This window comes from Cryptomeria japonica, chromosome 4 (genome assembly GCF_030272615.1).
Source record: "Cryptomeria japonica chromosome 4, Sugi_1.0, whole genome shotgun sequence".
Lineage (NCBI taxonomy): Eukaryota > Viridiplantae > Streptophyta > Pinopsida > Cupressales > Cupressaceae > Cryptomeria > Cryptomeria japonica.
In genome coordinates, this window is record NC_081408.1 from 515,052,451 (window position 1) to 515,067,639 (window position 15,189).

Genomic DNA, 15,189 nt, shown 5'->3' on the forward strand with positions numbered 1-15,189 from the left:
ATCACTAAAGTGTTTCATCTAATTTGAACATCTATCACATGCTCTAACCACTTCCTCTTAACTCTTTTGATTTTTGAAATAATTTATCATACAATGTCATGTTTTACCATAACAATGACATGTATTGTTATTTTTCTTCATATTTATATCATTATTGTTGTCATGAGAGGTTAATGAAGGCTTCGATTGATTTTTTTAAGGGCAATTCATCATTGGCACTTTTGATGTTTCCATGTTATTGTTCTTTATGTAACCAATTCATTTCCCACACCTAAACATCACCTCAAGAGAAGTTATAATCCAATGTTCAAACTTGCCAATTTCACCACTACTATAACCTATGTGATGAGTTAACTTGGAGCCAATGTCTTTTGTATACTTCTCAAATATACCAATCTAAAGAAAAATAGTGATGCCATCATCAAGAACTAAGACATTGCCCAAAATAGTGATGCCATCATCAAGAACTAAGACATGGTCTCCCTAATGTGTAACTCCATTTGAATATCCTTCACAAATATTATGTATTTTTAAAAATAAGAGCAATAGTGGTGAAGGTCATGGGAAACATGTTCTATTAAAAAGGTACCCAACCTCGACTAACATTGCACATTGATTTTCAATAAATTTTTAATTTCCCCCAACCATATATGATAATTGATTGCATGCTATAACTCAATAATTTTATAAGCAACTAAAAATACTGTATTTAAAAATAAAATATAAAATATAAAAAAAATCTTGATAAACACTTAAAAAATTTACAATTCAAAGATCCTACAGCACTTTCTAGAAATATTAAATATTAATTTTTTTTTTTTTATATTTGAAAATAATATCTAAATCTATTTTTGTTTTTCATTAAACTATATAAAAATGTTGAAAATACTTCATTTTGATAGTGGTGATCTTAGAGAGACTATCAAGATACTTCTACAAAGCCATCCAATCTGCAAACTAGGAAAGCAAATAGACAAACCATAACCAATTTATTGAAAAAGTAGAAAAATATTACATTTTTTTTTCAATTCAAAACTAAAATTGATGATTTAAAAATCTTGACCAAACCTTTCATTGTTTTAAATCTCAATTTATAATTACTCCAAAAAACTGGCGACTAGTATCTTTTTCAAAAATATAAAATCCACTCCTAAAATAATTTTTCAGCCTTGGAATTTAATAACCAAAAACCTTAATTTTCATATATCACTAAACACTAAGAACTTTCAATTGTTCTTCAACCCAAAATATGTCTGATGATGACAGCCAGTCTCCACCAAATAGAATTTTATAATTCATTACATATCCATTGATCCAAAAGATTCTATCAAGCTATTATAATATTACAAGAATGAAGAAACCAACAATTTGACTTAGAGGAACCCAAATTATGAAAAGAATCTTGAAGAGTGAGGTGTTGATCTGCTTAAGTCGCTATCTCGAGCTATTACAATGGTTGCTTGCCTATATCAAGCCTTACAAAGACTACTCCTTACGATAGTAATGTCCTACTCTGTACAACTCTCTAATCTTCTCATACACTCCCAAACTGTCATAAGTTGTCAATAATAGTGCTTCTCAAGTTCTTAAAACAACACGTAGGAACTGTCCGTTCACCATGACCTCTATCAAAGTTTTTATTAAAAAAAAGTTGCAAATGAGTCAAAGAAGCAAGTTTAAATGTCAAGGCTACTAGAAAGAATCTTTTGGACATTTTGAAGCTCTCAAATCTTTTAGATATGTCTCTTTCATATAAGTGACGTGTTCAACCATGATCGAACCTGCTCTATTTTTTATGACAAGGGCAATTTTGTCTGTTATCAAACTATTTTGACAAATTCAGCTAATTTTTGGTCCCATTAATTTCACCTTTTCATTTATTAGATTCAATTCCCTTGTGTTTTAAAGGCCTTCAATACTTCTTCCTCGGTGTTTTCTGATCACCAACTTTTGCAACTTGACTAATGTGTCATACTCGTTTTCTCAATAACGAGTCTTATGGTGTGTTAGACAAAATATTAGCTTCAATAAAACTATAAGTGAATAAGGTAGCCTTCTTGACTAACTTGGTTGATCCAGTTTTTAATCAAGTATACATAGACATGCATACACACACACATAAGTATGTTAATCAAATATACATTTATATACACACTTCCACAAGTGTGTATAAGTAAATACATACATTACGTTTATGTGTATATTTCACCAAATTAACCTAAACAAGACACTGTAATCATTCAACAAGAAAGTAAGTCCTTTATAACACCAACCAAAACAATCACAAGCAATGAAAGATGTCACTTTGCTCTCCTATTCAATTAGTGAAAATCTTCCATATGGGCACCAGAAGATAACATACACTTTGCTCTCCTTGTAATCAGAAAATATACTGAGGAATCTGGAGAGGAATTGGGGCTACTCGAACAGTGAATTCTGGCCCATCAGGTTTGCTAAGCCTTAACCATAAAAAATTACATCAGAGGGTGCTCAATACCAAATTGCACAAATAGAAGACCAGGAATCTAGTGTTATTAGTTATTGCATACCTTCCAGGGACAAATGTAAAGTAACCTTCAATTGAGCCAGATGAAGTAGGCAAATAACTGCAGCTCTCATATACAAATTCATCACCACCCTCTTGCAAAAGTGGATACTGGTCAAAACCAATTCAAATTAAGAAAGACCAAAATTTAGCAACTACGAACTTTAAAAAAGGTTTCTTTTACATTTCAGAATACCACCTTTCCAATGACACCTTCACCAGCAACATCGTCTATGACATTGTTATTTGCTCGAATAATCCAATGCCTTCTAGACAGTTGGCATGAACTTAAGATTCTCTTTTGTGAGATTTTTTCTTGATGTAGAAGGCGCATACGGACTGAATAGCTAAACATATATTTGTCCTCATTTCTCCGGAAATCCTCATACTCTGGCACAAACACAGCAGAGCCACAAACCTGCAAATTTACACAGCATTCTCTCAACCAAAACAAGAAAGTGATATATGGATTTCATGCACCTAAACATAAACATAAAATAAAACATTCTCCCAGATCAATATTTTAAGGCGTTTCTGCAAAAATAATCCACAATGATGATGATAAGCTAAGGCTTAGTTGAATTCAACGAACCTCATATCATTTATCTTGCCTTCAAAAATTCTGTAGTGATGACTTTTTAAGTCAACTATTTAGTTGAAAAGACAGTTGCTACTGTGACCTGAGTGTTATTATAAGCGCAAATGTCTAAATTCATGGTATAAGCTAGTTATTACTGTAATAGCAGACAGCAGATGTTATTTTCTAGAATGGTACCAATTTATCTATTTAAACAAACTCTGATTCTGACCTAAAATGTCTATTTTATTTTATTCTTATTATCCAGTGGAATTGGTAGCCCGGCTTAAGAGGCAGCTCTAACCACAGGGCAAACCCCCAATAATATCTAGGCTGTACAAGCTGCCCCTAACATATACAGTGGGCGGATCAGGTTTCAAACCTGTAAGTTGTAATCATTGTCCATGTCTTTCAATGGCTCAACCATCCAGTCTACACCTAGGGGCTAATGCGTCTTACAATCTACCGTGGTATTTAATCAAAAAGTTTAATATTCTCTTGATAATAATATTCAAAAATATTATCTAGGTACATTGTATACAAATGCCTACATTATAAAAGCTTATATAAATGAGCCTCTAAAATTCAAAATTACCGCATCACACGAGTCTAAATACACCATAAAAATACCAAACAATTTATCTATGTACAAGTAACTGTCTTGTTGTGAATGAAATGTATACCTGAATCAAAAGTGCAGAAAATATATTAGTCAAAATTTGTTTCAATATTTTATAAATATTTTGGTTACCTATCCCATCTATTTCAGATATTTAGATTTCTGTCCATAGATCAGAGGAACATAAATCCAATACTTCGCAACTTGGACTTCTGGTTTTCATTACAAAAGAATGTATCTCAAATGAATAATCCACTTCTCACTATTATGGTGTTCACATATGGACAGAAGTAAGCAACACCCTATTCATAGAGGAATGTGATCATTATTGTACTGCTGCTTTTGATGCATGCAATGATATGTAACAACTCTTATTAGTCAGTCACCCCATGTCAACCGCTTCACATATCAATTCAAATGTTACTTATACAAATAGTGCAGAATTTTGTTTTTTTGAAACCAATATCTGTTATTGAGATGCATATGATACATCAACAATTAAATCCCAAGTGATATAGAACCAAGCAAAGTAGCGGTCAGAAGTTACACTACAATGTGTTGCAGGAAAATCTCTTCGAAAAGGAGCTACAAACTTGATTACCCACATTATTATTTTCTTTGAAATTGTACAAGCATTTTATAGGCATAAACTATGCCAAGTTTTAAATACCTTACAAAAAAGGGTCATTGAATACAACCCAAATAAGCACAAAATAGGATGAAAAATAAACAATTAATCCTAAAAACCTTACAATTGGGAGTAAAACAATCTCACTTACTACGAGGATAAAAATCGAAGTACAATTATAAAACTAGAATAAAAATTATTCTATGTACCTGTTGTCATTTTTATAATCCTTGGTCCATCAGTGAGAACCAATCAGAGATATGTTCCATGGACCAGCACTACCCCAGTTAATCAAGGACAAGGCCAATGGTCATGAAGTGTTAAGTGTTGTCTTGTTGGGAGGCAAGTTCTCAAGCCTTTTGAAACCCAGAACTCAAAATCCCGAAATTCCCAAGTTCCCAAACCTTTTGAAACCCGGAACCTTGAAATCCCGAAATTCGAAGTTCCCAAGCCTTTTGAAACCCAGAAACCCCAGAATCTCGAAATTCCCAAGTTCTCAAGCCTTTTGAAACCCGTAACCCCGAAATCCCGAAATTCCCAGCTTCCCAAGCCTTATGAAACCCGGAACCCCGAAATCCCCAAGTGCCCAAGCCTTTTGAAACCCGAAACCCCATAATACCTAAATTCCCAAGTTCCCAAGCCTTTTGAAACCCAAAATCCCGAAATTCTCAAGTTTCCAAACCTTTTGAAACCCGAAAACCCTGGAATCCTAAAATTCCCAGGTTCTTGACTCCTCTCGATTTGCGACACTTCCAGATGACGTGATCAACACTCAAGGCTCTTAATGCTCCATCAATCCCTGCGACTTGCATACTTTCATTTATGGGGCTACATGGGCGCATTTAATGATTTTGCAAGATTGCCATCAAGTGGAGTATAGGGCCATGCTGTAATATCCCTTGCCCAAACTGACTAATTTTGGCTCAAGGAATATTGTCAAACACTTTGTATGCTCTCTTTCTCTATTCTGATTTTTGTATTTCAGATTGTTTGATACACTTTGAAAGTTGCCAAGAAATTTAGGAAGTTCACCAATGATGTTGACAATACCTCTTACAATGAACTAGTATGCGAGTGCAGTTCTTTTTGGTATTTTTAATGCATATACATGAAAACTAGATATGGAATGCATACCTACAGCCAACTGACATTTCGACAAACAACTGGCATGCAACTATTATGCTGATCATATATGCTATTAAAAGGACATTTCGTCAAACAAATGGTATGCAACATATATCTCCTTTATTGAATTCATTCCTAAATACAATGCTGCTATGGATTTGCCAAGACTAATTGGCTTACAAAAAGACTACATCAATGCCAAATCTGATTCTAAGTTATCACTTACAACAGCAAAATTATATGCCTAATATTTCAATACTAGCTACTAATAGTTGCAAGAGGAACCTGATAATAGTGATGCTTAATGATGGAGATGAAAGTTGCAATCGGAATCAACCAAAATACTGTAGCGCGGCACTGTTCACGCGCACTGTAGCAGCAAGAACAAACTTGCAATCTGCTCTTAAAACCCTGAATAATTTGTTGATAATCTCTCCCAACAAGAATGATATAACTCCATGTGACGATTCACAACCAATTATAAATGTTCTCCAACAATAAACTTCAAACCCTTGTAGAAAAATTCACCAATTTGCACAAATGAAAGAACTGAAGTATTCTTTCCCACAACTGCAATAATTCAGGTGTTATTTCACACCTTCAAAATTACTATCAATAGGAAGTTTTCGTTTCTTATGATCAAAGAAGAAAATTGCGAAAGCCCTAGGCTCCACAATAAAAATCAGTCAAAATACTATTCATCAACTGGATGCCGAGAATGAACTCTTGCCTTTCCTTTTATTCTTTCCTTAAGAGAGCTCAAACACCTTCCTGGCCAATGTGGGATAAAAGATTTATTCCCACATTAAATTATTCACTTAACGCACTTTATTATATTAAAGTGACTTTATTATTATAAAGTTACTTTAGAACTTTATAATAATATTAAAATATTAAATAAATCACTAAGTCACTTTAATATCTCTTGATGTACTTGTCTGATTGCTAAGCCGTCTGAGCCAGGAGTCGACTCTCCCTGTTCTCCATGTTATTGGATGCCTGTCTAAAAATAGAAACCCTGAATAGTGACTTACTATAAATAGTAAGTATGTGGAACTGAGTCTAGAAATAGCTACAAAGGCCCAATCAAGGCCGACACTGCCAATAAGCTCTGCTCAGGTGTCTTTCTATTAATAGGAACCCTGACTCTCCCAAAATAGTAACTTACTATAAATAGTAAGTGTGCCAATCTGAGTCAAAAAACCTGTGCAAAGGCCAAAACCTGAATCCAGCTGAAGAGTAATGTCTCTAATCACCAAGTAACTGCCACACGAGGCCCTCTATCAATAATTATAGCCTACGAGGGTCAAATGATAGGCTAATTCTTACAAACTCTGATGCTCGCAAAATGGGGACATTACACATGCTTATATATGGTTACTTGATGACCTTCATGTCAGGCCTGCATGCTTTGACTTTGAAATGTCAGGCAATCCACCTTCTCGAAGCACTTTTCTTCTTGGAATTTCCTTGTCGAGGTATGGCTAGGTTGCTTGCATGTACACCATGTCAGGTTTGTGCACTTCCCTGCCTTCCCTGACTGACATTCCTTTGTGCATACTACAGTCAAGAGTTCCCCTCCTTGACCATTGGTCTCTCCTTTGCGACCAGTTTGCTACATATAGGCTATTAAGCCTCATTGTAAAGGGTTCTCCCCCTGCTGGCTTGAGCTACTCTTTGCTCTTTCACTTCTCTTGAAGATTTGTATATTTTCTTGCATTTCTGCAACTATAAGTTCAGCCATTGGCCTAAGAATGAATTGAAATTATCATTCTTGCCTTCAACTCATGCATGTTGTGTATGTTTTCTTAGCTTCATTGTAAGTGCATGTTTTGTGGCTTTCTTTCACGTATATGTTATGTTAACGTGTTTCTGGGTGTGATTTGTAGGAAACCTTCTCTCCTTTGGACATTCAGCAAACTCTAACCTCCATACATGCATTTGGGGTCATTCATGCAACTGAAGTTTGTGCATCTCCTGGGTATTTCGATTGCTTCTTGTGTCAAATCTGGGTGGCGACTAAAACATCTCTTATCTTGGTGCATCACCTCCTTCCATTTTAGCATTTCTTTCTTCCCTTTTCCTCTATAAGCTATTAGGATAGGTTTAGATTCTAGAAGTAGAATTTAGAGTGTTGAGTTGGTTCAACACCTGCACTTGGATTGAGAAGGAAGTCGGCCTTCTCCGGAGATTCAACCACTTTGTGCAAGGTCCCATACTTCGGGGTTGTTTCCATGTTTCACAAGGTTGTTGAGTTGATAGCTAAGCAAGGGTGCAAACTTTTGTGACAACAATACCATCATTTCTCATCACTAAGTTTCAATCCCTTTTGACTGGATGGCATTTAACTCATAAATGTTTTTTAAGCACATTACAAACACTTTAGATAAACCATCCCTCCTGGAGATCAAGTGTGGCTAGAGCTACTATAGACAAGCAGACAGAAAACACAGACTCAACCTGTAAATTCAAAATAAATACTGAATAAAAATCAATAGAATTTATTAGGAATTTAAATTTATAATTAACCCACATCACATCAATCTTATAAACAAAAGCATGCTTTAAAACAACAATAAAGATACCAACATCTGGAAAAGTTGTGATATAAATAGAAGAAACTAGTTTAACTTTAGCAAGTTGGAGAACACCACTCTAATTAACAATGCAATGAATGTCCGACTTAAAGCCAATTGGAGAACACCAATGCATTGAACAATCCAGTGACTGCCATCTTATCAGAGTCTCTAGACATGCACTACGTGACTTCTAGTCTTCCATAAATAGTACCACCATGGTAGCTCACTACTTATAGCCCATCACCCTATTAGAAACAATGCTAGAACACATACTTGCACATGACAATGCAATCAAAGAAACCAGTGATAGAAAATCCAACACCCAAGAGATATTCGGTAGTTCCACAAAAGCGAAAGGCAGCAACAATCCGTAGTCGATTGTGATCAATAGCTAGCCGACATCAAAACCAAACCAAGTCAAACTGCCATACAAGTTTTTGAAAGTTTTTTTCAAAAATCCACCTCCACTCATATATAGAATCCCTACTATACTCAATTTAAAGGATGGGATAGTAAGCATATAGTCATGCTTTGCAAGAGATAAGGGTAGAAACCCTAACACAAGAAAAGTTTGCATGTGTCAAGTTACAATGCCAAGTTGGATATCCAAGCTCAAGGTGAGGAAGAAAAGGAAGATGAACATAGAATCCTGTCTCTATTTTGCTCCATCTAGAAGAAGTATGACTATTCTATGAGGTGTAAAGGAAACAAGTCACAGAAAAAGAGCCAATGTCTCTCATAAACCAAGAGCCATTCTATTTTTCACTTTTAAACGCATGAAACCACATATAACAAAGAAACATAATAGAGAGAGCAATCTTCAAAAGGAAAACACCAAATTTCACACGAAAAATCCTTTTGGGTAAAAAATCACAATAGATCAATAGCTTTGCCTTTCATTAACCAAATGGGAACCAACCTAGATTACATAAGTGAGCACCAACTCTCCTTGAAACACCAACTTCATTTAGATGCACAAATCGGCCCTTGTCCTTTTGAAATGGTGAAAATTTTTGCAATAAAAAGTGTGAACAATATAGGAAATTCTCTAGACAATAAGGCACACTAACGTTGAAACCCTCACCAACAACCCAACAAATTATTGATCCATGATTCCTTCAACATATCTCCATTTCAAGGCTCGATATACTTAGTCAAATAGAAGCTTTTCTACTTAGCTGATATCGGTGTTCAAATGCTAACTGTGTTTCTTTTGGCTCACATTTTTTGACCAAATCGTACAGCCACACTAGGAGTCAAGATGCATCCTAGTCCAATATCAAACTCCCATCCCGTTGTGACCTTTTCACACATCACCCCATTGCAAATGAGGACCCTCCTTGCTATTTCTTTTTCAGGTTTTTGTTAAAGCCTCGCAATCTTCCCGGCATCAATATTTGTGCAAACCATGGTCGGAACATATTCTAGACACCATCAATGTGCCTAGAAAGTCCGAAGGACAAAGATTGCAATTAATTTGGGTCAATTTGGGTAACTTTCTATTTTTGGAAAGTTTTGTTTTGTTTTTTTCCTATTGTTTAGGAAGTTTGGTTTTTGACACTTTAAGCATGATCCCCAAAATGGCTATTTTAGAAAGTTTTTCCTATTTTTTAGGGATGCTTGCTTTTTCTATTTTTGGAAAGGGGATCTAGCGTTTGCACTGTTGGCTCTAAGTTGTATTGAAAATGATCAAGAATTCCACTCAAACATTCGAGTTTTGTTCGAAAAGGCTAAGTTCCTAGATTTTAGGGATCCAGAGGAATTCAGAGGATAAATGGTGTATGAATTTCAAATTTCAAGAAGATCTGAGTTGAAATGCATAAGTTATGAGGAATTTGAATTTAGTTCTCATGGAGATCAGGTCTCTTCAAGTCCGCCCGGCAAAGAGGTTCATAGGGTCATGAGTTTGATCAAATCCGCCCTCATGATGTATGCAAAGGGAAGAGATCTCTCCAAGTCCGCTCACCTTGGTTCCCAACTGTCATAAAGTCTGCTTCGAATCAATGCACAAAAGGAACTAGGTCCGCCCTCATGGTGCTTAAGTTTGATGAACCCCGCCAAGGAGAAGGTGCATGAGTTTAATGAAGTCCACCATGCTAGTGAAAGGTGCACAACTCCCCTTAAGTCCGCCTTGTAAAGTGCAAGGATATGAGCAACTCTGCCAAGAAAGAAGAGCAAAAGCATGTCTAAGTCCGCCTTGAAGATGGCATGAAGAGGGAATGAAGTCAACTAAGTCCGCCCAGCAAGGATGCATTTCAAGTTCACATAGAATGAACTCCTTCAAGTCCGCCCTCCATGGAGAATGTGCCTTATGAAGTCCGCCTTGAAGAAGATTGAACATGGTGCAAAAGATTGATCAAGTCCACGTAGAGGTTAAGAACATGGCAAGTAAGAGGTTCAAAGGTTTGATAAAGTCTGCCTAGCAATGGTAGAAGGCTTTGAAGAGAAGTGAAAGACTCTTGCCAAGTCTGCCATGTAGATGGAGAAGAGGTTCTTCCAAGTCCGCCCTCATTGCTTGATAAGATGGAAGACATTTCATGAATTCCACCCAAGCTGGAAAAGAATAAGGAAAATCTATGACAAGGTCCGCCTTGGCTGAGAAATAGTTTGGTTGGCAGCAAGGAAAGAAACGTATTCTTTCAACTCCGCTATGCCAAGGAAATAAACTCATTAATCTAGCCAACATAAGGAAAGGATTCTCATGAAGTCCACCCTGCCTTGAAAATCTGATCAGCAAGCAAGGAAAATATTTTACCAACTCCACCATGGTGAAGGAAAGAAAGTTTCAAAATTCGAGCTAAAGGAAAGAAGAAAGTTTTAAAAAGTGTCAAAATTTGGAAGAAGAAAGAAAGATGGAGTTCGATTCATGAACTCAAACTGAAAATAGAAACTTTCTCAAGGAACTAAACTCAAACTAGAAACAAAATCAGAACTTTCCCAAGTGATTGAGTTCAACTGAAATCAAAATAGAAACTTTCTTAAGAGACTAAACTCAACAAAGAAACAAGACATGTCTAGGTTTGATAAATGGAAGAAAAATAGAAACAAATCTAGTTCGAATTTGGAAGGACTGACAGGGTTTCTAATTGCAAAATTCAAACTCTTTAAGAATGAATCATTCATTCATTTCTCTCATTCAAGCAATTTGAATTTGGGGAGCGAGACACCTGAAGAGAGATTATTCCAGGTTTTCTAAAGCATTTTCAGAGCCTTGAGAACAATTCGAAAATTTTCTGAGGCATTGAGGAGAAGAGAAGCAAGGATTTTCATCTATTTCTCAAGGTGACAGGGATCATACATGACAGCTGAGGCGAGATCATCACAGAAAACATAAATGGAGTTACAAGCCAAATTCAGAATTGAAGACAAGTCCACAAGCAAGGTTTGTCCGAGCATAGGATGGCCAAAATTTGGCTAAAAATTTCAATTTCCTCCATTGTGGCAAAAATACAAAGGAATTCGTCTCCAAATTCAAGGCACTTGAAAGGATCCCAAAGCATCAAGAAAGAAAAGTTCTCAGACCTGGTGAAAATATAGAAAAGAATTTTGCACTTCTCAGGGGATTTCATCTACAATCCCAGACCTATGGAAGCAATCAAGACAACTTGTTGAAGGATTTCATCTCCTGAAAAATTAAAGACAAGCTCCCAATCAGAATCAAATGGTGACAAGAAGAAACAAATTTCCATACTTAGACAATCTCTTCACACAATTTGGAGAATTTAGGGAAGACATCCAACACGCTAAGGTGTCGCCTCGTCATCTTTCAACCAATCAAATTGTTCCGAGTCAACATGTCCAGGTTCAATGAACCTAACTTATCCACAAAAGCTTCTAGAGGGCACACTTCACAATGCAACAACCTTCTATTTTTATTGTTGGTTCATATTTAGCAAGAAGGACAAGTGTCCCCAAATGTAATTTTCCCATTGGTCGAGTGGTAGTTAGTTGTAACAAACCCTAATTAGGGTTTTGATCTATCAATCTAAGCCCTTGATCACTGTTCAATCTCGGCCATTCAAAACTTTTGCGTGCCTATATAAGGTTCCCTCCTCTCATTTGGAGAGTGTGAGGTTTTTGAAATATTGTTGTGAGAGGTCTTTTTTGGATAATATACTACTTGTGTGCTTCTAGGCTTTGTAATCTCTATTATCTGAATGATTAGCAAGGTTTTCAATTTCCTCAACACAATAGTTTAGATTTTATTTCATGTATGTTAGACGAATGCAAGATTTGATAAGTATTGATTTGTGGCGAATCTCCGCTCATACTTTTGATGAACTGTAATGTTCCCTGACCGCACCAGCGAGGGAGGCAAACGTATGGTAGGGTTGGAGCAGGGTCGTACAGTGGTGTGGCCGTACGGTAGGGTCAAGGAAGTTGTACGGTGGCGCAACAAGCCACACGGTAGTGCAGGGGCAGGTCGTACGGTAGCACCAAGAAGGTCGTACGGTGGTGTAGGGCTGGCCGTATGGTGGTGCAGAGCCGGCACACGGTGGTGTAGGGTTGGCCGTACAGTGGTGCAGAGCAGGCCGTGCGGTGGTGCTGAAGGTGTACGGTGAAGGTCGTACGGTGGTGCAGGTTGGGTAAAGATGGCGAGGTTTGGTGAACTGCAGCGGTTGTGTGGTGGGCTTCTGGAGTAACAAGTTCGGAATATTATGAGTTCCCCTTATGCATGTAAATCCAAATTAACAGATACGCAACTGGAGAAAGTAAGCAATGATATATTTCAAGATTTGCCAGATCCGGAACGAATACAAAGGCAGGATAGGGTGAGAGGTGAATCCCACCGAAACTGCAAGTACCAAATAGGGAGGGTCTTTCACCTCCGAAATGGCAGTAACCAGAACTCCAACAGGAATTCGCACAAGAGAAAATAAATATCAAAACTCGCATACCCCCAACAATGACTAACACGGCCAAATATATGGGCTCCGGGAAACTTCCCGAAGGGTTACAAACGAGCCGACATGACCAACCAAAACTTGCCTAATCTAATTAAATAAAAAGGGACCAAAATATTTGTTATTGAATTTGGGCCTTACAACAAAGTAATTAGATTTATTATTTAATTACATCGGGGATATCACAGTCCTCCCGGGCCAAAAATTGCTTGCCCTCAAGCAATTGCAGACTTGGATGCTCCAGAATTTGTTCGCCTTCCCAGGTGGCATCCTCAATGGGTAGATTCTTCCAGCGTATAAGGAACTCTTTGACTGTGCGTGTTCTCAACCTCTTTTCTCTGACATCGACGACCTTCGCCGGTTCCAAAATTAGTTTCCCTTCTTCGTAGATGGGTGGCAGATCCCTGGACATTGTGACGTGTTGCCCGACAGCCTTCTTTAGACATGACACGTGAAAAACATTGTGAATCCGACTTCCCTCAGAAAGCTCCAATTCGTAGGCAACTTCGCCCACTCTCCGAACCACCCTGTAGGGTCCATAGAAACGCGGCTTCAACTTCTCGTTACCACTTGTCTTCAAGGAGGATTGTCTATGCGACTGAAGTCAGAGGTAAACCAGATCACCAACTTCAAAATTTCGCTCAATCCGGTGTCGGTCAGCATACATCTTTTGTTGGTTCTGTGCCCTCTGCAGGTTTTCTTTGAGAGCTCTCAGGATGTCTAAACTCTCCTGAAGCCAACCTTTGGCCATTGGTGCACGACTATCTCCCAATGCCAGGTCAACAAATGAAGAAGGTTCATAACCGTACAGTGCTTTGAAAGGTGGCATGCCTATCGACATGTGATAAGTGGTGTTGTAACAATGTTCACCCAAATGTAACCAGCGAACCCAAGCCCTCTGTTGTGCTGAGACGTAGTTCATGAGATAGCCCTCCAGCCATTTGTTCAAAATCTCGGCCTGTCCGTGTGTCTGCGGATGGTAGCTCGTGCTGGGCGACAACTCAGTTCCAGCCAACTGAAATAACTCCATCCAGAAGGTACTCAGGAAATGGCTATCCCTGTCACTGACTATGTTTCGCGGTAAACCATATAGGCGGAACACCTCACGGAAGAACAACTCGGCTACTTGAACTGCTTGATATCTTGTGGGGATGGCAAAAAAATGTGCATACTTGGTCAATCGGTCAACTATGACAAAAATGCAATCCTTTCCTTGCACTCTGGGGAGTCTCGTAATGAAATCCATCGAGATGCTATCCCATTTCTGGTCGGGAATTGGCAATGGTTGCAACAGTCCGGCCAGCAGGTTATGCTCAGATTTGTTCTACTGACAGGTTGAGCATTCCCGTACATACTGCAGAACGTCGTCCTTAAGCCCCTTCCAAGAAAACCTTTCACGGATCTGTCTGTAGGTTTTCAAGTATCCTGGGTGTCTAGCCAAGGGGGAGTCGTGCAATTCCTTCAAAACTTTTTCCTTCATCTTGGATTCGGGTACCAGATAAATTATGTCCTTGTAATAAATGATGTCGTCAACTACCTTGTATCGGTCATCCTGTACTCGACCATCCATCAGTTCGCAGGCAAAAGTGTTCTTAGAGTATTCAACCAACAGGTATTCCTTCCAGTCCGCCGAAATCTGAGATAAAGAGCATATGGTGGGCCTTCTTGACAGGGCATCAACAACTACGTTATTCTTTCCCTTCACATATTCAATGTCGAAATCAAATGCCTGGACTTTGCTCACCCATTTTTGTTGTCGTTCATTCAGATCCCTCTGCTCCAAGAAGTATCGCAAGCTGTTGTGATCTGTTCGCACAACAAACTTTGCTCCGACGAGGTACTGCCGAAACTTCGTCAGTGCGTGTATGATGGCGAGCATCTCCTTGTCGTAGATGGAATATAACCACTCAACTCCGAGAGCTTCCGGCTCTTGAACGCAATGGGGTGACGGTCTTGCATCAACACCGCTCCAATGCCTTCACGCGAGGCATCACACTCCAAGATGAAAAGGCGAGTGAAGTTTGGTAGTGCCAGAACCGGACACATGCTCATCACTTCTTTTAGTTTGTCGAAGGTCTGTTGTGCCTCCGCATTCCAATGCAAGGATCCTTTCTTTGTCACATCTGTCAGTGGTGCCCCAAGTTGTGAAAATTCTTTCACAAACCTTCTATAAGAACTGCACAAACCAAAAAATCCACGCAACTCCGAGAGA

At 38.1% G+C, this 15,189-nt stretch overlaps 1 protein-coding gene across 1 annotated transcript in view; it reads right to left on the bottom strand.

The window, feature by feature from the left end:
• Nucleotides 1–2,034: 2,034 nt before the first annotated feature.
• The window catches only part of LOC131049068 (F-box protein SKIP16), a 98,060-nt gene continuing 84,905 nt past the window's right edge, over nt 2,035–15,189 (bottom strand). Inside the window, exons 3-5 of the mRNA XM_057983076.2 lie at nt 2,745–2,963; nt 2,550–2,656; nt 2,035–2,459 (exon numbers count right to left, since the gene is read on the bottom strand). Of these exons, the coding sequence (XP_057839059.2) occupies nt 2,381–2,459; nt 2,550–2,656; nt 2,745–2,963 (405 nt within the window). The 3' untranslated portion in view covers nt 2,035–2,380. The remainder of the gene's footprint in view (nt 2,460–2,549; nt 2,657–2,744; nt 2,964–15,189) is intronic.